Here is a 25,316-nt window from a genome sequence, read left to right as displayed (position 1 = left end):
CTATGCTACAGAGTTAGGTTGACATAAGCTGCCTTACATCGATCTAACTCTGTAAGCATCTATACTACAGTATTACTCCCACTGATGTAAGTTGCCCACTACACCGACCTCCTCCTCAAGAGGCATAGTGCATAGGTCAATGTACTTTGTTTACACTGACACTGCGTCAACCTCTCTATTAACTGTTCCAACTGTCAGTGCCTAGCAGCTGACAGCCCAGAGCCCCACCACCCAGGGCTAACACCAAATCGATCACCTGTAAGTCACTCTAAAGCTGAATTTCACCAGCTCAAGATACAATTTAAAAGTGTGACTTAAAGCACCTGTGGATTCCACTTCTGGGGAATACTCCAAAGAAGGTTTCTGGCAAATTTAGACAACTCCACTTAACCTACTTTGAAGGAGTCAGTAATTACAGAACTTTAGCTCCACTCAATTTTATATTCCCTTGATGCATGGAAGAAAATTATAACTTGTTTAAGTAGTGGCTTACTCTTGACAAAAACGAGCACTTTCTAATTTATTGCCAATTAATTTTGATAGTTTCACTCTCAAATATTACAGATTACTTGTATAGTGTGGACAGAACAAGTACCAATGATTAAAATTTCCTTAACAGAGCCAGAGGTCTATGATTACAGATTTTAGGGCATCAAATTTCATGTCAGGAGACAGAGTAATGCCTCCCTAGAGACCAGCTCCAGCATATTAGAATGAGAGCAGGTTCTATACATTGGAATTCCAATGAAAATTGCATTGAAAGTTCAAATTTCAAAAACGTTGACCAGCTCCAATGAAAACATTCTGGACAAAGACATGCAGAGTCAATAAGGGCACATTGAAGCAGATATAGCTGGTAATAAGTCGTTTGAACTTTGTTTGTATAATCATTCCCACAGAGCTGGTTTTCGCTCATGCAGCCTGACCACACCCAAAGGCAATGTATTTTTTTAAACAAGTGTGACCATGCAATGAAGCAAAGATGTTTTTCATCTCTACAGACCAATTGTTCTATGTCAGAGTAATCTAACCAACTTGGAAGGCATTTATTCAGATACTTTTGAAAGAGGATATTTTGATGCATATTTTAAGGCTCATTATATGCAAGAAGATGATCAAAATTGTGGATAAAGGAGAATAAAAAATATGGAATATTAAATCTCTTATTTTCTCAGTAGCAAGAGCACTGGTAACTGAGTGAACAGTACAAAAACTGGCAGGTTGTCTCATCGTTGGACAATTTTCAAGTATTTCAGGAAATCAATGTGCAATCAGATATTTAAAAAAATCAAGCACTGAAAGCACATGCCTGGGGTTTGCAATCAAAATTATTCTCTTCTCTAGGGGGTGGAGGGAGGGGTCATATTGCTGGGACTAGGTGCCAAGTTTCCAGAATCTCTGAAGGCACTCAGTTACCCAGGCAGGGAGTACGTATGGGAGCCTGTAAGCCCAATATTTTAGTAATTCTAAAAGCCATTACAATCTTACTATCATTAAAAGGGGGAAGGTACACAAAACATTTACATGTGGAGCAGACCAAATTTAGCATATTTTTGCTTGTGCTAGAGTTATATGCTGGAGGTTGGTCTTATATAGCAGGACTGATTGGCACTAAAAATAATACTGACTGCAAAAAAAAAACTTTAGGGTTTTAGGGGGGAAATCAGGAACAGCATCTGGACAAGGAAAAGGCAGTCAAAGAACTGACTGCCCTTCTGGACAACTGATGGAAGAGGGAGTAGACCATTTTTGGAATACTTATTTTTGGCTCTTGTATTTTGAAGGACTCAGGATCAGAGAGCTAGTCATTCCTTTGAAAAAAGACGGGAAAGAACAGACTAGTACACAGGATTTCACCGCAGGTAGTCCTCTCCCGGATACCCATGTATTCATCTAAAACAGACCAGAAGGGCATGCAAGTTAGGAGGACGCTGCACAGAACAATATATGCAGTCCCTTTTTCAGTAGGTTTTCAAGCATATGCTATGTGCTCCAAGGAAGTAAAGGAGCATTAATTTAGATGGTGCCCAGATTGGTGGATGATTAAGTAAAAGGGGCACATGATGAGGATTCATTTAACCCCAATCAGAATAATTTTGTCACAGACAAATGAGCCAGAAGCGCATCAGAAAAGAAACAGTTTGGATATGGTGAAATTTGCTGAAGTTCTAATCCAAATGAGTGAGGACAGTGTCAGAATATTTTTAACAAAAGCACAGCTGGTTTGGTCCAAAATTATCCTCTGCTATGGATGTAGATAAACAAGGAAAATGAAGACTACAGACTCAGGCAAAAGGTAATAGAAAGTAAAGTGGCTAATTTAATTCAGCAGAGCTGCATAGAGATAGAGAAGCAGACAGGTCTGCTTAAGAGATACAGGCATCTCCATAAAAAGAAAAGGAGGACTTGTGGCACCTTAGAGACAAACAAATTTATTTGAGCGTAAGCTTTCGTGAGCTACAGCTCACTTCGTCGGATGCATTCAGTGGAAAATACAGTGGGGAGATTTATATACATAGACTATGCTGACAGCTTGTGCCACACACTCTCAAAGAAACTGCGGAACCACCTGATCAACATCCTCTACAGCAAACAGGGAAAGGTTAAGAATGAGCTCTCAAAACTGGATACTCTCATTAAAAAACCAACCTTCCACACAAACTTCCTTGTGGCTGGACTTTACAACTGTGTACATCATATACAATATGCTGTTGAACAAATTACTATTATGAATATTATATTATACTTCTAAAGCACCTACATCCTAAAGGATCCTAAAGTGCTTTACAAACTCCACTCATACACAGCCACTGAAATACAGCCACCCAATGGACGGTAGCAGACAGGTGAACAACTGTTACAAGCATGCTGCGCAACTTGAAAAGGAAATGTTGGTACACGCCACTGAGGCACACATCCACTCTTAAAAAGAAAATGTCATGCGATGTTTAAGGTCTATTAGAGTGGATAGGACCGCCGTTCATAAGGTCATATCTTAAAGACCCACACATAAAAGAGCAGAGTGATCCAAAAGTCGCAATAGCCAGGAGAACTATCTCCCATTCCCTGCTCTGCGACCTTGAAAAGTGAACATTTCTGTGACTCAGTTTTCCCATATTACTGAACTTCATAGAACTTGGTCTATCCATCCATCAGTTTCTATGCAGTCTAGATATTCCAAATTTTACGCTTCGACTACTAAAAATGCCGCTGTAGGGTACATTTCTCCACCCACCTTCTGAAGAAACATGAAGCACCGAAGTCACAACCACCTTGATCATTTAAAACAGCCTAAAAAACCATCTCAAACAACACTTATTTTACACAAACAGTAAATCTGTTCAGATACTCACCTGCAATTCTGCTTAACATTTGCTGTTCATCCTCTGACATTTTCACATATATCACTTGGTTGTTAAATTGCCCAATCCCTTGAAATGTCATGTTAAAGAGTTTACCCTGCAAAATGGCTTCCACTTTCGCTTTGCTCTGCTCCAGTGCCACAACAGCCCTTAAAAAATAAATAAAATCCACACTCAAAAAGGTAGATCACACGACAGCTAAATAATCATCTGGAGGGTCTGAAATTGGCGATATGATGGATTGTTGTGATACATTGTTTTGGGGCAGGAAGGTCATTCTGCAGTGTTGCACAAGGCATGAAAGCAGAGTGTATTTTCACTGTAAATTTGGATATAATCCCTTTGATTACAACTAGAAGATGTGCAAGTGGTTTATGTACCCCATGATTCATTAGAGAATAAATGACTTCTTCAAGTATGTACTGACTGATCCATTAAAAAAAATTGCCTGACATTGTTGCTAAGGCTTCATAGTGATCAAGTCATTAATATGCAAAACGTCCGCTAAACTTCTGCTTAAGAGCTGAAAAACCCACAAAATAACGAACTTGGACTTTTTGTGGTGTGAAGGTAGATCCATACTGTTACACAGGTTTGCGTTAGTCTGTTTTCTTTCTTTCTTTCATTTGTTAAATCAAAACAAATCCATTATCTCAAATGAAGTGCATTTATTGGATCATTGACCCAATACATTACAAATCCAGAAAAGCATTCTTAAAGTTGCTGCAATGTCAGGTCAGTGTAAACGTGGGAGCTTTACGCCCCACCTTTATGCCTTTACTGATTCAGCAAGGTATTAAAGCACATACCTAACTAAGCACTAGTAGCTCCATCCAAGTTAGGGTGACCATATTTCCCTATGCTGAATACAGGACATCTGGTAAAATTACTTGTGTTCAAGCGAGTTCAATGGCAATCAATCAGAACTATGCACTACGAACATTCACATTAACATCAAGCTGACTGAGCCCCTGTTAAAAGGAAATACTGCGTAGTTGGATTCTTTTTATTTACCTTCTTCTCTTTAAGGCTGCAGGGTTCACACAGGGAGGGGTGACACACACACACTGCCATACACCTCTCTTACATGGAGGGGGTGACAGACCAACCTGAGTCTCCCTGCCCAGTGCTCTCCGTCCTCCACGCCTGGCTGGGCCTCCGGGATGGACCCTCCTCTCCTGGTACCTGGCACTGTGTCTTCCCAAGGCAACAAGCGTGGGGGGGAGGGGCACAGGATCCACATACCCCTCCTCCCCCCTCCCCGATTTCTGCCAGGGTTCACACCAGAATGTGGCCAGCAGCAGCCCTTTGGCACTTTGTGGGAGGGAAGGGACAGGAGCTCCTTCCAACTGCAGGGGATGGGGGGAAGGGATGACTTGGCCTGTGTCTTTGCAGAGCTCATCTCTTCCCGCCTCCCCCACTCCCCTGTGGCTGGAAGCAGCTTGTCCTTTCCTGCCCGCACAATGTCAAAAGGCAGCTAACACCTCCAGGCTGCTGCTGGCCACCAACATAACCCAGCCGCATCCTGTTCCCCGGCTACAGCATGGGGAGGAAGGGGTTAAGCCTTAAGGATGCATTGTGCACCAGGGCCCAGGAAGCCTGACTGCAGGGACTTCAGCGAACCCCACCAGAGAGGTGGCTCAGCGGGCAAGGGTGCCTAGGGTATGGAGCAGCCCTGCACTCCCTGGGGGGCAGGACCTAGGGCAGAAGGTTGGGGGGGTGAAGAGGGTGCTAAGACCCTGCCTTGGGGGTTGCTGTGGAGCCTGCAGGGTTGGGGCGCAAACAGGCTGGAAATTGCTTCCTCCCCCCCTCGCCACTCCAGAGCTTAGCTGAGGGGTGAAGAGGCTTCCCCATGCCAGCGCTGCGTGGGGCTTTGGCACATGCAGGGCTTGGCTCCTTATGGACAGCGTCCTGGGATGGAGGGTCTTGAGCTTTTCCAGGTTCCTGGCCCAGCCAGAGACAGTGAGGGAAGGAAGGAGCCTGCCAGCCACGCTGTTGGTGAGCTGAGCGCTCCAACCAGGGGCTGGTTCTCTGCACAGTGTTGGGAGTGGGACACGCCCTGCCGGGGGATATGGAGGAGCAGCGGGGCTGGGGGGAGTGGGGGGTGAGGGGCAAAACAGGGAGAGGACAGCAAGAGGGGGAGCACGCAAAGGGCCGATGGGTGGGCAGCAGAGGCGACATATTACCAGCTGCCACCTGGCACCTGCCCATACTCACCAGCCACCACACCTCGCAGCCAGTGCTGTCCAGGAGGACGACGGTGGGGGTCCCTGCTGGGAGCGGGAGACAGAAAATATGGGACAATTTGCCCATTTTTAAGAAAAAGTCGGGACACCTGCAGGAGGGCTTAAATACGGGACTGTCCCTTTAAAAACAGGACGTCTGGTCACCCTAATCAAAATTAGATTACTCACATGCTTAAAGTTTGGCATATGCCTAAAAGTACCTTGCAAAATCAGGGTCTTAATGCACTGAGAAACTAATGCACAGTCTAGATGATGCATCTTTTAAAATAATAGGCTTTTTATTTTATTTTGAGGAAATGTCCATAAGTTAGATGTAAACCACTGGATCAGTGTGTGTTAAAAATTCCTTTCTCTGTGCAGATGTGATTCTATTAGAGCCACCAGCTATAAAGCCTGGCTCGAACTCAAACTATAGAAAATCATGCTTTTAGCTCTGGCGGTCCCTGGTTCAATTCCTGGTGTGTCAGCCAAGATAAAGCATTATGTACTTACATCACAGTGGTTTAGGGACATTTAACTATTGTTTACTGTGACTTATTATAACCCCATTTAATGTTATGGATCACTACACCCTATGCAAATTACATGCCAACAAATTTGATTTTGTTGCATAAAAAATTAGTAAAGTAATGTTATACAAAGCTAGGACAGGCTGTGCAATCCACTGTATGTTGTGTGTAGGAGTTGTGAACACTAATCCCATTAGGAAAGCATTTTCTGTGCCTATATAAAAGCCACTTAAGTATTATTTTATGAATCCCAACAGCTACTAATCCATATTGTGGACAAACAGTCTTCAATATTATATGAAGCCTATTTTTCCATTTATAGTGGCATAAAAGCTGCTTCTTTATGGCTCATTAGGATTCTGCAGATCTTGTACAGGGGAGCAGCGAGAGCCCTTTGAAGAAGATTCTGCACCCTCATCAGCAACCACGAGCACTGCAGTGACCCATCCTTCAAATCAGATGCTACTGTCCTCCAAACTAGCAATATAATGGGATTTGCTAGAGGGATTTTTGCAACAGAGCAAAACATTTCCTCTCCCAAGGGCTGGATTTGCTTCTTCAAATATATTGTTGGCATGAGGAGTAAGATAGTAAACCTAGCAAATAAGAACATAAGAATGGCCATACTGCATGAGACCAAAGGCCCATCTAGCCCAATATCCTGTCTTCTGACAATGACCAATGCCAGGTGCTTCAGAGTGAATGAACAGAACAGGTAATCATCAAGTGATCCATTCCCTGTCACCCATTCCCAGCTTCCGGTAAACAGAGGCTAGGGACACCATCCCTGTCCATCCTGGCTAATAGCCAGTGATGGACCTATCCTCCATGAATTTATCTAGTTCTTTTTTGAACCCTGTTATAGTCTTGGCAAAGAGGTCCACAGGTTGACTTGTGAGTTGTGTGAAGAAATACTTCCTTTTGTTTGTTTTAACCTGCTGTCTATTAATTTAATTTCGTGACCCCTAGTTCTTGCGTTATGAGGAGTAAATAAAATTTCCTAATTTACTTTCTACACACCAGTCCTGATTTTATAGACCTCTATTAATTAAGACCAAATGAAATGGTCTTTCATGTGACTAGTGCAGAATACCTGCTGTAGGAATTGGACCTATTTAGTACATGTTTATAGACAAACAGAAGATAAAGGATGGAGAGAACTTGGCAAGAAAGATATGCTTTTCAATAGCTATTCCTGTTAATTTTATATTACAGGCACATGTCCATTCTTTTCTAAAGTTCATTAGTACTGCTTAGCTCCAATCACTTCTGTAAATGTCTGATTCATATTTTGATTACCTTTTCCACCATGCTTTTATTCTCTTGGAGAATTTATAACTGAAATACACTGCATAATCTGTTCCCTTGCCAAATGAACTCACAGGAGCATTCACATCTCTTCTCCCAGCCTCACAAAAAAACAATACCAATAGAAATGCCCATTTCAGACAAATAGATGTATGGTGTCATTTCAGGTCTGATTCATCTTGGGAATAGATAAAAAGTCTACAAGGCTCTATCTAAACAGGCAAAAAGGATGGGTGTGACACAGAAACCCATTTGTGATTCACTGCTGTGTGTCATCAGGCCTGACAGACTACACTTAACACATTGTTGTCATTATCTGTATCTAAAAGATGACATCTAACATGTCATTAGAAAACTAATAAGTCATTGATAATTAATATTCTTGCATGATGATTAATATTCTTACATGATGTATGGGTGGGTACAAAGGGTGGGTACAAAGAGTTGTGAATAAGTGCTAGAATTATGTTCTCAAAATGTCCTTGGCAAGCAATGCAGTAAGCACCGTCTGCCCTAGACAAAGGAATATGTATTGGTTTGATTGTCATCAGGCAGTGACAATGATGGATAGTAAAGAAAGCTATTAAGTTGGGAGAAGGCAGCATGGCATCTACTTCCCAGCAGGACAGAGGAACTTCATCTGAGCTATAAAGACAGGGGGACTGAACCTTAAATGATAAGCAATTGAATCAACTGATTGTATAAAATATTTCTGTATTATAAAAATGTATCAAGTAAGGTCTTTTCTGAAAGCTAATGACACACTGGTGATTAACATAATTGTGAAATATATGTGTGAACACTGTATGAGGACGTATGAATACTTAATGATATTATGCTTTAAAGTCTGTGACCAGACACAGGGAAAAACAGGTTTTCTCCAAGACAGGAGGGAAGGCAGCTATCTACCTGTCTTTCATGAAATTAAGCAAGGTGTGACCAAAAACAGTGGAAGACCCATTTACATACAAATCAACAGGGGGACGGGAAGACCACAGGAAGAGGAGAACAGCATGAAGTCATACTGTTTTGTCCTCAGACTCATGAAGTTTAGGAAGATGTAACGAGAGAGAGATAGAGGAAAAGCCAACTTGGCATCCGTTACTAGACAGAAGCCAGAGCTGTTCCAAGCTGAGAAAGATGGGGCCTTCAAACAAGGGGGTTGAATTATCTCGGAATCAAAGATTAATAAGGAAACAACAAGCTACAGCCTTTGCTCAAGGTAAAGTTACATCTTAGACTCTAGAAAGCATATTTTACTTTTGTTTGTTTGTAACCCTTTCTAGCTTTATTCCTCGTGCTTGGTATCATTTAACCCAGGTCTTTTTGTTAATAAACTTATTATATTTTTACAATACACCAATTCAGCGCTGTACTTGAAGGAAGGGTGTATTTACCCCAGTTAATTTAATAAGCTGTGATGTGCTTTTGTCTTTAAAAGGAGCAAACAAATCCTCATTATTCCTCTGAGTGCTCCAAGAGAAGGCTATTCACTCCAGGACAGATGATTTGGGAGGAAATTCAGGCCTGGAAGTATGCGTAAATTCACCCCTGCATAAGTTCACTGGATAATAGAGATTAGAGAGGGGTCTGTTGTGTTGTAGGCAGGCTGCTGTGGTCAGGGAGGTGACCCAGGGCTGCATAGCACACAGCCACTCAGGATACTGCCTGTGTCAAGAGAAGAGAGTCACAGCAGCACAACATTTTGAGGTCCTGAGGATTAGAGAGCAGGCAGCAATACAATCTGTCACTGGTCTGGACTGCACCCCAGAACATGGCAACAGGCTCTCAGGCACAAAAGATTGGTTTTCTTCCAATAAAGTTAGCTCAACTAGACTGAAAATCAACCTTTATACCGATGTAGACCCTGTTTAACATCTTCAAGTTCATATGAGCTAGTCATGTCAAAGCCCTAATCCTCAGGTTGGAGTCATTAACCTTGGCTTCCTTCAGCAGGCACATAGGTAAGGACACCCTTTTAGTCCCATTCCTACTTCCACTATGCTGGAGTCTTTCAGCTAGGCCTTAGATACCTGGAAGCCTTCCCCCACAGCTTTTAACCTACAATTAGTTAGTTTCCCCAACAATGCATATTCAAAGCGGTCTTACAGCTAGTCAATATATAGCTCCCTATCAAGCCATGTTTCAATTTTTTTTCTCCTCTCTCTTCAATGTTTTATAGAATACTAAGATATCCCAGTTGCTAAGGCTTTCCAGTTACCACAAGTAGGCACCCCTTTTCAAAATTCTGTGGTTGCTACATAACTTCCATGAACTTTTCTGTACAGATAAGTTTACATTCTTCCTTCTTTTAACTCTATAGAAAAGCAATAACACAGTTAATACCCATGCTGCTCACTTTCCACCACTTGATGACAGTGCATATTAACTATCATTAATTTCAAAATGTCAAACTCTAAAGTCACTGCACCTAAAGTTCAGGTAGGAAGCTCTTGGCTATGCATTCAATAAGCTAGCAAGTCAGATACAGTTTAAAAAAAGCAGAAAAATAAAAGCTTATTTAGGCCCTGGTAAAAGTAGTTATTCACAGCTACAGTGCTGTATACGTCATCTTAAAAGTTAGCCTTGCATTTATTTATTTTAAAGAATTCTTACTTTTTCACTTCTTCTTCTGTTCTCAGATGAGCTACAATGATGGTGAGATGCATCGTTTGAACAGGAATTAGAGCTCTCAACAAGTCAGGTTCTTTAGTGAATATTAGCTCCTGGACATCTTCAATTTTGTCCAAAATCTGCAATGCAATAAATAAAAAGGAGAAAACATCATTTTACATTTAAAAAAGGCTTATGGCTTGCTGTAAGAATTTTCATAAAACTGTAGCCTTCAGTTTAATGCACATTAAGGCAGACAGGTTTCTCCGGTTTTAGAAAGCATGAACGTACAGCTCAAAATCTCAAGTAAATGCATCATGTCACTCAAAGGGCAAAATTCTGTCTTCAAATATATTTGTCCAGCCCATTAACTTCAATGAAGTTGCACAGGTGTAACAGTAGAATTTGTATATCAAAATAAATTCAAAGGTCAAACTACTTTCCTTTAAAATCCTATGGGCTAAATTCAGAACTGGTGTAAGTAGGTGCTAATTCCATGGACTTTACAACAGCTCTGAATTTGACCTTAAGTGTGCTGGTATAAAGTCACAAGTTCTGTGAAAATATTAATGTGATCATCATGCAGTTGTCAGTTGTTAATAGACTGTGGAAATTGAATAGCATTTCCATAATTAATTTTATGCCATTTTCTGATTACAAGTTTGATCACAGATGAAATTGATGTCTCTTCCCAAAAGGAAACTGTAACAGCAAACAAAATATTCATCTGACTAAATGTATTGTTCCTTGAGATAGCATTTTGTAGAGCTGCATGGGCAATTTTTAGCTCTTCTGGGTCTATTTGTATCTTAATGTAACTGACTCAATGAAAAGTGAGGGAATTCTTTTGATAAGGGTTAGGAATAAGAAAAATGAATGAGAAAAAAGAAAAGGGAATTCTAGTACACAGGAAATTTAGCACATAATGGAATCTTCTTATAACAAAACTCTTTGTAGATATTTAAATTTCCATATGGATCCAATTTGTAATTCGCGTGTGCATGTGTATGAGAGAGAGAGAATTTGTAAGGATTCCACTTTACTCTTGGATAGTAGAAAAGCTTGGCATACTTATTGTACAGTTTAGTTACTGGCCAAAATGCTAATTTTGGTGATGGGTGTAATGAGATTTACTGAACATCTTGAGATACAACTAAAGACAACTTAGTTTGAAAGTATGAAAAAATATCGAACCACTTGAATTACAATTTTATGGCCACCTTCTGCCACCCTTTCAATGACATCTGTGGAACCATTCCTACAGTCTGGTACCACTTGTCATGACTAAAGGTATCTTAAACTGGACCATCACTTCTGGCACATTTGCAAAAATATCAATAAAAAAATCAGAATATTTACAAGGGAATGGTTTTTCTTCAAAGAGAGCTTCAGTGGTGTGCAGTGTCAAACAGCCCTGTGTACCAAAGCCCTCACTCCACATAAGAGGGCAAGTGTAGGTGGGAGTCATGCAAGATTCCTTCCCATCATCCAAACAATGTGTTTCAAGAATATTCTTGAGATGAAAAAGTAGATAAATCTTTCTGCCTATTCAATTCCAATCTCTAGGAGACTCTCAAAGAAGCTAATTATGATGCCACTTTCTGGTGCAGACCCATGTGCATTATGAAATAGACTTCAAACCTCTCCCCACTGCCAGAATGATGTGGGGAAGCACCATCAAAAAATTTCAGAGCTTTCCTCCTCAATGAGAGTGTCCAGTCTCACTCAATAACAATATCTTCCCAACATCATCAGCAACCTTTCCAACGCAAAGTCATACTGAAAGCTGATTTTTATTAACCTATTCTTGTTTTTTTAATCAAAAGTAACGACAAGCAAACCGCAAGGCTCAATTAGTCTAGTTTGGGATGGTAGAGACCTAATTGCCTCCTGTTGATAGAAAGCCTTCTGGAGCTTCCCTTCACACAGCAATATGAGATATCTTCTGTGCTTATCTGGTCCAGAGGGAGGAAGGATGGTAGGTTGGCCCCAGGTTCTTATGGCTGGATAATCCCTAAGGATTCTAGTAAGGAGAACTTCTGTTCAGGGGACAGTAATTATGCAAGTATACAGATGGATGGGGGAAAAGGAAGTTCTTTATGTCCCTTCTGCACTTTTGTTTGCCCATTCAAGGGCCGCACATGATCAGTCAGTTTTAGGGGCCACAGAAAGTTATATGGAGACCTTTCTCCTGCCTCACGATCACCTCCAGAGATTACGCCAATCAAACTCAGTTAAAAAATAACACTCCAATAAGAACACGGTCAAATAATACATTTTTAAAAAGCAGTAATGTAAATGAGTCATAAATAAAACAGCATGAAAATAAAGTGCAAGAGAGGTGAATTTTCATATAGACACCTAAAAAAGCACATAGGCAGGTAACTGCATGCATTACACCAAAGCTGAATTCATGTATTGCTTTGTAGAAGAGGATCCCTGATTGTATAAGCTCATGCACAAATGATGTGCACAGCTTTGGCCTGTGTCTTGTGATACAGCAAGGCCAGAGAGCAGTGGGAGAGGGGAGATATATAAGCTAGGGCTGTCAAGCGATTAAAAAAATTAAACATGATTAATCACACTCAAACAATAACAGAATACCATTTATTTAAATACTTCTTAATGTTTTCTACATTTTCAAATATATTGATTTCATTTAGAACACAGAATACAAAGCATACAGTGCTCGTTTTATATTTGTTTTTGATTACAGGCACTGTAGTGCAATCTCTTTATAATGAAAGTTGAACTTACTAATGTAGAATTATGTACAAAAAATAACTGCATTCAAAAATAAAACAATGTAAAACTTTAGAACCTACAAGTCCACTCAGTCCTACTTCTCATTCAGCCAGTTGCTCAGACAAACAAGTTTGGTTACAATTTGCAGGAGATAATGCTGCCCACGTCTTGTTTACAATGTCACCTGAAAGTGAGAACAGGCATTCACACGGCATTGTTGTAGCCGGCATTGCAAGATATTCACATGCTGGATGTGCTAAAGATTGATATGTCCTTTTATGATTCAACCACCATTCCAGAAGACGTGCCCATGCTGATGATGGGTTCTGCTTGATAACGATCGAAAGCAGAGCAGACTGATGCATGTTCATTTTCATCATCGGAGTCAGATGTCACCAGCAGAAGATTGATTTTCTTTTCTGGTGGTTTGGGTTCTGTAGTTTTCGCATCTGAGTGTTGCTTTTTTAAGACTTCTGAAAGCATGATCCACACCTCATCCCTCTCAGATTTTGGAAGGCACTTCAGAGTCTTAAACCTTCGTTTGAGTGCTGGAGCTCTCTTTAGAAATCTCACATTGGTACCTTCTTTTTAAGAACACCATGAAAGCGTTCTGAAAACGAACATGTGCTGGGTCATAATCTGAGACTACTGTAAGATAAAATATATGGCAGAATGTGGGTAAAACAGAACAGGAGACATACAATTCTCCCCCCAAGGAGTTCAGTTACTAATTTAATTAACACTTTTTTTTTAACGCGCATCATCAGCATGGAAACATGTCTTCTGGAATGGTAGCCGAAGCATGAAGGGGCATATGAATGTTTAGCATATCTGGCATGTAAATACCTTGCAATGCCAGCTACAAAAGTGCCATGTGAATGCCTGTTCTCATTTGCACGTGACATTGTAAATAAGAAACAGTCAGCAGTATCTCCCATAAATGTAAACAAACTTTTGTCTTTGCAATTGGCTGAACAAGAAGTAGGACTGAGTGGACTTGTAGGCTCTAAAGTTTTACATTGTTTTGTTTTTGAGTGCAGTTATGTAACAAAAAAACCCTACATTTGTAAGTAACACTTTCACGATAAAGAGATTGCACTACAGTACTTGCAGTGGTAAATTGAAAAATACTATTTCTTTTGTTTATCATTTTTACAATGCAAATATTTGTAATAAAAATAATATAAAGTGAGCACTGTACACTTTGTATTCTGTGTTGTAATAGAAATAAATATATTTGAAAATGTAGAAAAACATCCAAAAATATTTAATAAATTTCAATTGGTATTCTATTGTTTAACAGTGCAATTAATCATGGTTAAATTTTTTTAATCACGGTTAATTTTTTTTTGAGTTAATTGTGTGAGTTAACTGCGATTAATCGACAGCCCTAATATAAGCCCTAGGCTAATTAAGGCATGGTTAACTGTAGACAAGGGAAGGTTACTACAGGTTAACTGGAGCACCTGTAGCCAATTAATGCCATCAGGTACCTAATAAAACCCTCCTGCTTCAGGCAGACAGTATGGAGCGAGGAAGGAGAGAGGACTTGAGTTTGGAAGTGTTTTGCTGAGAACTGAAAGACCTGAGAACCAGAGGAAGGGAGACCCTACCTCAGCAGAGCAGGGAGACTCCCTCCCCCAGTGTCAAGGACCGAGGGTAACCCTACCCAGGGGGAAGAGGGTAAGAAACCCATGGGGTTGAGAGGGGCTAGGGCTCAGAGTGAGGAGGAAACCCAGACCTCTTCCCCACTTCCCTCCTCTACCACCTTCCTGAGCCACTAGTGGGGCCCTCGGGGCCCCAAGAGCAGGAGCAAAGGGGGGTGTTCTAGCCCCCCTACCAAGAAAAGTGCAGGACCCACCATACTAACATTGACCATTTTGCCACATGTGGTCTCAGGGGCGGGATTTCCACACCATGAACATAACCCAGGGTGGGTCACTACCACCCCATCCCCAAGATGGAGGACATGGTCAAAGCACTGGTGCAAGCCACCGCCGCCCAGGAGGAGGCTACCGGGTCCAGGCAGCTGCCCAACAGGAGGCCCTGTGGCTGCAGCAAGAGACCAATCACCTGCTGATGACCCAGGCCACCCAAGATTGGGCCATGCTGCAGGACCTAGTGAACCAGGTGAAGGCCCTTATAGAGCTGAGCCATGGGTATGACGCGACACAGACCATACGGGCCAGCTACTGTCTGCAGAAAATGACCCAGGAGGATGATGTGGAGATGTACCTCCTGGCCTTCGAGAGGACAGCTCCGAGGGAGGCCTGGCCCCAAGACTAATGGCTGGGCATCCTCGCCCCATTCTTTTTTGCGGAGGCCCAGAAGGCCTACTAAGCTATGACTGTAGAGGAGGTGGCAGATTACCCCCCCAGATGAAGGTGGAGATCTTGGCCAAGTCTGGGTAATGACAGCCTTGTGAGCCCATGGGTTCCATGAATGACAGCATAGTGAAGACAAGACACCGCGGTCACAACTGTTTGACCTAATCTACCTACCCCAGAAGTGGTTACGCCCGGAGGCCCTCAGCTCTGAGAAAATGATGGTGCTCCTGGTGCTGGACTGCTATACAAGGGGACTACCCTTGGGCCTCCGAGTCTGAGTAGGCCAGAATGACCCCTCCACCTATGACTAACTCGTCACTCTCATAGATAGGCAACTGGCAGCCCGTGAACTGTTCAAAACCCCAGGACGTGAAACATGGCGTTCCAGTCCCAACCCCGAGGCCCCAAATCATCGAGAACTCCAAGAAAACCATAGCTGGAAGAACGAGCACCAAGGAGCAGCCTGAGACCCCAAAGGGACCTGAGCGTCCTGGGGGGAGGGCTGGTGGAGTGGATCAGAGAGCTCAAGATAGAGGGCAACCTCTGGGATGAGATATTGTTGTTACAAGTGTGGGGAGCTGGGGCATATAGCAGCCCAGTGCTCCAACAGGGAGGAGCCCATGCAATGTAATCTGGGAGATCACAGGGACCAACGTGGCCTAATCAGCCTGGTGGGGATCGCGATGGCTCCACGTGAGTACACCAGGCTGGTAAAGATTAACGGCATCCAGACCATAGCTTTGGTGGACTCTGGGAGTACGGTTACACTGGTTTCAGGGAAGTTAGTGGGGCAAGACCAACTGAGCTGGGCCAAGAGCACCGGAGTGATATGCGTCCATGTCACAGTAAATTTCTATCCAACAATCCAATATGGATTGAGATCCAGGGGAACAGTACCAAGGTGACTGCAGGGGTGGTCCCCAAGCTCCCCTACCAAGCCTTAATTGGCAGGGACTTCCCTGGGTTTTGAGAGCCTGCTCCCCCCCATCAAGTTGGGGGGGGCAGTAGACCCCAGGTAGAGATCGAGGCACCTATGGATGGCCCTGCCCCAATTTTTGCTGGGTTTTCCCCAGAGTTATTTTCATCTGCGGGAAGTCCCAGAAATCTAGATGGGAAAGGAGGGCAGATAAAAGATTAGGAACCAGGATTTTGGCAGAAAACCAGAGAGCAGCCCTCATTGGTAGGTGACCCCGTCAGGGAAACCACAAGATAGCATGGATGAGTGGAGACCCAGAGACGGCCCCCAGTATGAGCGGAAGCACCCCAAGGGATGGAAGGAAGACCAATCCAATAGATTCAGGCCAGATCGGTCCTGCACGCGAGTGTTTTGGGCAGGATGAAGCCTATAACCCACTGTATGTGAATGTGAGGAAGGAGGTGGTAGAGGTAAATGGTGCGCCAGTAGAAGAGAAAACCAAAGGCCCAGGGCCATACTATATAATCAAGCAGGATCTGTTGTACCGGGTAGTGCCAGTACAGGGGGAAGTAGTAGGAACAGCTCTTGGTGCCACGGAAGCACACAGGGGCACTATTAGAGTTAGCTCACAGTCATCTGTTTGGGGGACACTTAGGAGCAAACAGGACCCTGGATAGAGTCCTAAGAAGGTTCTACTGGCCGGGAGTATGGGCAGAAGTCCAGCACTATTGCACCTCCTGCGCAGAGTGCCAGCTGCATAACCCCCGACCTCAGTTAAGAGCCCCGTTGGTACCCTTGCCTGTAATTGAAGTCCCTTTTGAAAGGATAGCCATGGATCTAGTGGGCCCACTAGAAAGATCGGCCTGGGGCCACCAAAACATACTCATCATCCTGAACTACGCTACACGGTATCCTGAAGCCATTCCTCTAAGAAACCTCACATCCAAGGTGATAGAAAAAGAACTGGTCCAGGTTTTTCCTAGGGTAGGCATCCCTAAGGAGATATTGACAGACCAACGGACTCCCTTCATGTTGAGAGTAATGAGACTTATGTACCCTGCTCCGCATCCAAGCCTTGCAGACCTCGGTCTATCATCCCCAAACAGATGGTCTGGTTGAGTGATTTAACCGCACACTCATGATCTGAAAGACAGTCCAAGACAGAAAAGACTGGAATACCCTCCTACCGTACCTGATGTTTGCAGTACAAGAAGTTCCCCAGACATATACTGGATTCTCCCTCTTTGAGCTACTGTACGGACGCCATCCATATGGCATATTAGACATCGCGAAGGAGGAATGGGAGGAACAACCCAACCCGGGGAAGAACGTCATTGCACATGTGGCTCAGATGAGAGAACAAATAGTCCAAATGACCCCCATAGTATGAGAGCATTTGAAGAAAGCACAAGAGGCCCAGCAAACCTACTACAACTGTCAGAAATTTCAGAAAAACTGTCTACTAAAACTGTCAGAAAAACACAGAAATTTCAACCAGGAGAATGGGTGCTGGTGCTGGTACTGGTACCAACAACAAAAAGCAAGCTCCTGGTCAGCTGGCATGGACCCTCTGAGATTGTGGAAGCCGTTGGAGAGGTGAATTATAAGGTGAAGCAGCCAGACCGCCGAAGGCCAGAGCAGATCTACCATGTCAACTTACTGAAACTCTGGCTTGATCAGGAGACGTGCCTGGCTGTCCTGCCAGCTTCATGCCAGGCAGATGGCCCACAACAGCAGGTAAGGTTATCCCCCAAATTAGCCCCAGAACAACAAACAGAGGTCATCAAGATGATCCAGTGGAACCAAGATGTGTTCTCCACACAATCAGGACATATGATGCTGATCCAACACCACATCATCACCTGTCCCAGAGCAAGGGTGACAATAAAACCAGATCATGTACCAGAGGCAAAAAGAGAAGAAATTAGGGCAGAAATAAGGAAGATGTTGGAACTCAGGGTGAGTTATTTAGATGATGTAGTAATCCATAGCCCTGACTGGGAGACGCACCTTGGAAAAGTGGAAGCGGTACTAAATGCTGTTAGACAGATGTGCCATAGGGCTAGCCGAGGCCAGATACCTCGGATACGTAGTCAGAAGGGGCCTGGCAAAACCCCAATGGAACAAAGTGGAGGCAATACAGAAATGGCCCCGACCAATCCACAAGAAGTAAGTCAGAGTGTTTTTGCGGATAGTGGAGTACTATTGTCATTTCACCCCTCACTTCGCCATGAGGCCAGGGCCTCTGACGGACCTGATAAGAGCTTGGGGCCTGGAGATAGTTAAGTGGACTGAGGCAGTGGAAGAAGCTTTCAGAGACCTGAGGGACAGCGCTTTGCAGTCATCCAGTGCTCATAGCCCCAGATTTCAAGAAGGAATTCATTCTACAGACAGACGCCTCAGAGGTAGGACTTTCACAGATGGTGGGAGATGAAGAGCACCCGATCCTTTACCTCGGGCAGAAGCTCCTGCCCAGGGAGCAACAGTATGCCATAGTAGAAAAGGAATGCCTAGCAGTTAAATGGGCCATGAAGACTCTAGGGTACTACCTACTAGGGTGGTGATTCACCTTTGTGACGTACCATGCCCCACTTCAATGGATGCACACAAACAAGGAGAGGAATGCACAAGTGACTAGATGGTTCCCATCTCTACAACCTTTCCACTTCTGGATACAGCATAGAGCTGGAAGCCAACACAGCAATACGGACGGCCTGTCATGACAATACTGTCTCTCGTCCCAAGTAGCCCAACCTTGTGGTGTTGAGCCGGGGGGACAGGGGGGCAGAGAGGTTGTGATACAGCAGAGCCAGGGAGCAGTGGTAGAGGGGAGATATATAAGCCTTCGGCTAATTAAGGCATGGTTCCCTGTAGACTAGGGAACATTACTACAGGTTAATTGGAGCACCTGTAGCCAATTAAGGCCCTGTCAGGAACCTAATTTTAAAAACTCTGCTTCAGACAGACAGTGTGGAGTGATGAAGGAGAGAGAACTGGAATTTGGAGGTATGTTGCTGAGAACTGAAAGACCCGAGAACAGGAGGAAGGGAGACCCTCCCCCAGCATCAAGGACCGAGGGTAACCCTACCCAAGGGGTAGAGGGTAAGAAACCCACAGGGGTTGAGAGGGGCTGGGGCTCAGAGTAAGAAGCAAACCCCACCCCTCCCTTCCCCACTTCCCTCCTCTACTATCCACCCTGGCCACTAGCAGGGCCCTTGGGGCCCCAAGAGCAGGGGCAAGGGGTGGTGCCCTAACCCCTCCCGCCAAGAAAAGTGTGGGACCCAGCATACCAACATCAGACATTCTGTCACAGTCTTTACAAATGATCACCCCTCTAGCTGGGAGATCTCAGCTGGGAACAGTTTAGGCATTTTTCCATTATATTGCCCATACCCCTGCACCCTCCACAAACAGACTTTAGTATGTGGAGATTAATTTTTATCTCTTTCCCTCTGGACCACACTGAGGTTTTCAGGGTTCCCAGGGCAAAATCAGAAACTGAGGTCTTCCCATCCTTCCAAAAATTACCATGGAGATGAAAGTGTTTGAGAAGAATACTACTGAAAACTTTAAAGCTGATTTATTATCATAAAAGACACATCACATCATTGTTGGCTGAACTGAACCATACCGCTCTGTGGGCTAGACCAAAAGTGAAGTGGAAAGCTACTGCCTATGAAACTATAGTGCTGGTGCGGTACAGTGCTGTACTCTGGACTGTGAAACCAGTTCTAACTAAAACATGTAATTTGCTTTTTTGCTAGAGCTACAAGATGTAATTGGATAAGGTGTGTTTGTGCGACTAAAATAAGAAGCTAATAGTAGACAAAGTATATCATATATTACTAAAATGCTTTGTATTTATGCTGAATTGTAGAACTAAGAATTGTTCTCATGCTTAAATTTATTATGGAAAAGTACTAGTAACTGAATGGTTGCGATCTCTGTTTTTGTATATTTAGCTCTTTTCTTTGTATGTGTGCAATCTGTCAGAAACTAAGATGCATGCTCTGGTGAGGCTTGTAAGATATGCACCATCTGCAAGGAATGGATAATTATCTGTATTGGTTTAGGTTGGTACAGACACCTCTATGTCTTGTAAAACATGTATGGAACTAGACAAGAAAAAGGATGAGAGAGTTGTGCTAATACAGTGGAATTTGGGGATTTTCCATCTGTTATAAACAAGCAGAGTATAAAACAGACAGTTTCTGTAATCATTTTGGGACAGACTAGATGCTGCAGGACTGTTTCCCAGAGGTTGGTAATGTATACCCTCTCTGTATTGTGCTGATTTATCTTTGATTAATAAATAGATAACCCAGGCTCAGAATTGACCCCATTCATATCTATATCATGATTATCTTTTTTTAAGCAAACCTATTTATGACACTACCATAATTTAGGCTCCTTGCAAGACTGCACAGTGTTGATAGCATCACTAAGGTCAATATGCAATCTTTGCCCATGGTAGATCAGAGGCAGCTTTGTTTTTTTATAAATCAGGGCTAACCTGCTAAAGGAGTGTTCTATTTCAGAAACTGAAATCAGTGTTGGGACAAAAATCCTTAGGGCAATGCAAGTGTGCCTAAAACGACTACACAGTCCTTTTTTATAAATCTTGTTTGACAACTTAATTGAAGCCACTTTCAAAATAGTGTGTCTCCCTCAGCTTGTTTAAAAGATGACATTCTTCAACAAAATCCCCATGAAACATTGACGGGATGAGCACTTTTCAGGGGATCCCATGGTCCCATACCCACTGCATGTAGTACGGTGGACAGGGGCCAACCCTGTCACCGCACTGTACACTAGCTCCACCCAAGTTAAAGCTAAAGCCACAAAGGGACAACTCAGCTGTATACCCAGGAGGATTCCCCAACTGAACTAGAGACAGCCTTGCCCATCACTAGAACAATAGCTCTTTTTAATCATGGATCTCAAAGTACTTTATAAAGGAGATTTATCCCCATTTTGCAGATAGGGAAACTGAAGCGCTGAGAAGGAATTGATTTGGAATTGGTCATTCAGCAGGATAGTGGCACAGCTGGGAAAAGAAACCCAGACTCCTGAGTCCCAGTGAAAAGTGATGAATCAAACCTCTTCTGAAGGAGAGACCAGCAAACCAGCCATTGGTAACTGAAAGTTCCCTCAATTTTGCACCACCTCATCTCCTCCTTACTACATGGGAAGTCCTTGACTGACTTCAAATTAAAAGACAACATTACACCATTCTCCCTCGTATGGAATTTTGAACCATCTTATTTTACCCACAAGGAATCTTGGCCAATGAAGCTAGTGACCCCGCCCTCTGCTCAATAGGTTACTCTTCCTTCAGTTACAACATCAATGTGACAAGGGTGCGTGGAAGAGGAATCTGCTGGAAAAATGGGATTCTAAGTCAGCCTGCAGATTCCTACCCAGACCCCGCACTAACTAATTTGAGGGCCAATTTTAATTCAACAGAGCTATGCCAATGGGAGGCTTCATCTTCTCTGTGGCCTTTGAAAAGTTCAGTTCCACGTTTAAAGTGGTCAGGGAATCAGGACATAGGCAGGTTGAGCATTATGTTGATGATTTTCTTTTTGTAGGGGAAGTAGGGACTGTATCTGTTGAGAACATTTCAGGCACTGGACAGGATATGGAGAGTGCCAATAACAAGAGAAAAAGAGAAGGCTCTGACCCTGTTTCCCAACTGGTATACCTTGGGAATTAAATTACACACAGCAGTGAGTGTTTCTTGCTTCTGCTTTTTAAAAACTGCTCCTTTAACACATCCCTAGTGGTGGCTACAATGGGAATTACCAGGCCTCATCATTATATTAAAGTAACCCAGGAGAAGTAATAAGACTTAAAGGTTTGAGATAGAGTTTTGGGGGTTTTTAGAATACACAAAAGGGTATCCTGGTGTGAGGAGTGGCTTCTGCCTTCGACTCGACTGCTACAGGATCCTGACGCAGGGAAGAAAGGTAAGCAGCAGGATACGGACCCTGGACTTCAGGAAAGCAGACTTCGACTCCCTCAGGGAACAGATGGCCAGGATCCCCTGGGGGACTAACATGAAGGGGAAGGGAGTCCAGGAGAGCTGGCTGTATTTCAGGGAATCCCTGTTGAGGTTACAGGGACAAACCATCCCGATGAGTCGAAAGAATAGTAAATATGGCAGGCGACCAGCTTGGCTTAATGGTGAAATCCTAGCGGATCTTAAACATAAAAAAGAAGCTTACAAGAAGTGGAAGGTTGGACATATGACCAGGGAAGAGTATAAAAATATTGCTCGGGCATGTAGGAAAGATATCAGGAGGGCCAAATCGCACCTGGAGCTGCAGCTAGCAAGAGATGTCAAGAGTAACAAGAAGGGTTTCTTCAGGTATGTTAGCAACAAGAAGAAAGCCAAGGAAAGTGTGGGCCCCTTACTGAATGCGGGAGGCAACCTAGTGACAGAGGATGTGGAAAAAGCTAATGTACTCAATGCTTTTTTTGCCTCTGTTTTCACTAACAAGGTCAGCTCCCAGACTGCTGCGCTGGGCATCACAAAATGGGGAAGAGATGGCCAGCCCTCTGTGGAGATAGAGGTGGTTAGGGACTATTTAGAAAAGCTGGACGTGCACAAGTCCATGGGGCCGGACGAGTTGCATCCGAGAGTGCTGAAGGAATTGGCGGCTGTGATTGCAAAGCCCTTGGCCATTATCTTTGAAAACTCGTGGCGAACGGGGGAAGTCCCGGATGACTGGAAAAAGGCTAATGTAGTGCCAATCTTTAAAAAAGGGAAGAAGGAGGATCCTGGGAACTACAGGCCAGTCAGCCTCACCTCAGTCCCTGGAAAAATCATGGAGCAGGTCCTCAAAGAATCAATCCTGAAGCACTTACATGAGAGGAAAGTGATCAGGAACAGTCAGCATGGATTCACCAAGGGAAGGTCATGCCTGACTAATCTAATCGCCTTTTATGATGAGATTACTGGTTCTGTGGATGAAGGGAAAGCAGTGGATGTATTGTTTCTTGACTTTAGCAAAGCTTTTGACACGGTCTCCCACAGTATTCTTGTCAGCAAGTTAAGGAAGTATGGGCTGGATGAATGCACTATAAGGTGGGTAGAAAGCTGGCTAGATTGTCGGGCTCAACGGGTAGTGATCAATGGCTCCATGTCTAGTTGGCAGACGGTGTCAAGTGGAGTGCCCCAGGGGTCAGTCCTGGGGCCGGTTTTGTTCAATATCTTCATAAATGATCTGGAGGATGGTGTGGATTGCACTCTCAGCAAATTTGCGGATGATACTAAACTGGGAGGAGTGGTAGATACGCTGGAGGGGAGGGATAGGATACAGAAGGACCTAGACAAATTGGAGGATTGGGCCAAAAGAAATCTGATGAGGTTCAATAAGGATAAGTGCAGGGTCCTGCACTTAGGATGGAAGAATCCAATGCACCGCTACAGACTAGGGACCGAATGGCTAGGCAGCAGTTCTGCGGAAAAGGACCTAGGGGTGACAGTGGACGAGAAGCTGGATATGAGTCAGCAGTGTGCCCTTGTTGCCAAGAAGGCCAATGGCATTTTGGGATGTATAAGTAGGGGCATAGCGAGCAGATCGAGGGACGTGATCGTTCCCCTCTATTCGACACTGGTGAGACCTCATCTGGAGTACTGTGTCCAGTTTTGGGCCCCACGCTACAAGAAGGATGTGGATAAATTGGGGAGAGTCCAGCGAAGGGCAACAAAAATGATTAGGGGTCTAGAGCACATGACTTATGAGGAGAGGCTGAGGGAGCTGGGATTGTTTAGTCTGCAGAAGAGAAGAATGAGGGGGGATTTGATAGCTGCTTTCAACTACCTGAAAGGGGGTTCCAAAGAGGATGGCTCTAGACTGTTCTCAATGGTAGCAGATGACAGAACGAGGAGTAATGGTCTCAAGTTGCAATGGGGGAGGTTTAGATTGGATATTAGGAAAAACTTTTTCACTAAGAGGGTGGTGAAACACTGGAATGCGTTACCTAGGGAGGTGGTAGAATCTCCTTCCTTAGAGGTTTTTAAGGTCAGGCTTGACAAAGCCCTGGCTGGGATGATTTAACTGGGACTTGGTCCTGCTTCGAGCAGGGGGTTGGACTAGATGACCTTCTGGGGTCCCTTCCAACCCTGATATTCTATGATTCTATGAGGCATGGGTGGCAAAGTGTATTTCCAAGGGACTGGTATGGTCAAAGAATCAAATCATGAAGGACATCATATTTCTGCTATTTTTTTTCCTCCAACCCGACTGGCCATCACTCCTTGGGACTTCAAGTTCCAAAACAAGCAGGTACATTTCTGCAGTCATTTAAAGTGGCCATTGGGTAGATTGCAGAAAACCAGTTACTATTTTGATTACAAGATTTAAACGGTGGACGTAGTAGAGTCCATTGGGCCAGCAAAGGGGCATCTGTCTAGCATGAAGGCTGCCGGTTAGGTTTTCCCCATTTGACTGTCTATCTGAGGTGGCCGGGAAGAAGCGGCATTTGGGGGAGGGGGGACCGGATAGTGCCCCCTTTGCCACTGGCAGACTGATTTCATTCCCTGCATCATTATTCACCTGCGGTAGAATGATTTAGGCCTAGCAAAAGGGGTTAATTTGATAATTGGAATAAAGAGGAATATTAGCCCTATTGAGATCTCAATTCCCTGGTGGGAAGAGTGATTTCCTATGTGGGAATTAAGTATGCCTCCCCAGCACAGTTTTGAGAGGATGGAGTACATTTATGTGGGGTCAGACAATCTGTGGCAGGACCTCCATGCTACATGGATTCCTTTCTAGTTGGCCAGCAGAGTAGAGAAGGACTTCTAAAGTGAATGCTGTCATCTGTTGTGGTGGTTTCCACTGTGGTTGGTGAGTTAGAAGGAGTCTGACTGCAGTACCTATAACCTAGTGGGCTGCTTGGAAATTGGTTCTGAGCACAACACTGCATGGTAAGGGGGTCTGTCCAGTTTGTGGTTCCATCCTTCATTTCTACTACCTCTGGTGTTGAGGAGGGGAAAAGATCAGGATCCAATGACAGGTGTGAGATTGGAGAGGGGACATGGCCTTCATACTCACCCTCAGGTTCAGAGAACACGGGGACCAGTGGTGCTTCATATTGGAATAACTCTGCCAGGTAGTTTGGGGTGCGTTACACTAGTGTAGTGGCATAGCTGGAGCAGCTCCCCCTGGTGGATCTTCCAGGTGCCCCAACACAACCTCAGGTCTCCCAATAGGAAGAAGTCTCAGTCTCCAGCATCCACTGAGGTGGAATGTAGCCCACTGGCTAATTGTCCATTCAGT

The 25,316-nt window shown here is 43.9% G+C and overlaps 1 protein-coding gene and 1 long non-coding RNA gene across 6 annotated transcripts in view; one reads left to right on the top strand and one right to left on the bottom strand.

Moving 5' to 3' along the window:
• The window catches only part of LOC122464491, a 71,158-nt gene that overhangs the window by 17,705 nt on the left and 28,137 nt on the right, over positions 1-25,316 (bottom strand). For all 3 annotated transcript variants that reach the window (XM_043539836.1, XM_043539837.1, XM_043539834.1), the window contains exons 4-5: positions 10,042-10,178; positions 3,354-3,511 (exon numbers count right to left, since the gene is read on the bottom strand). In XM_043539836.1, the coding sequence (XP_043395771.1) occupies positions 3,354-3,511; positions 10,042-10,178 (295 nt within the window). The remainder of the gene's footprint in view (positions 1-3,353; positions 3,512-10,041; positions 10,179-25,316) is intronic.
• On the top strand, positions 14,309-20,355 carry LOC122464492. 3 transcript variants are annotated; one of them, XR_006288579.1, is made up of 3 exons: positions 14,309-14,466; positions 18,988-19,032; positions 19,494-20,355. It is a non-coding gene; the product is annotated as an uncharacterized LOC122464492 (long non-coding RNA). The 3 variants fall into 3 exon arrangements; XR_006288578.1 differs by having other exon boundaries at positions 14,325-14,466; positions 19,502-20,347; XR_006288577.1 differs by having other exon boundaries at positions 14,325-14,466; positions 18,988-19,128; positions 19,502-20,347.

This window comes from Chelonia mydas, chromosome 2, assembly GCF_015237465.2.
Source record: "Chelonia mydas isolate rCheMyd1 chromosome 2, rCheMyd1.pri.v2, whole genome shotgun sequence".
Classification (NCBI taxonomy): domain Eukaryota; kingdom Metazoa; phylum Chordata; order Testudines; family Cheloniidae; genus Chelonia; species Chelonia mydas.
Note: the sequence above shows the minus strand (reverse complement) of the source record. Positions and strands in the feature narration are given on the sequence as shown.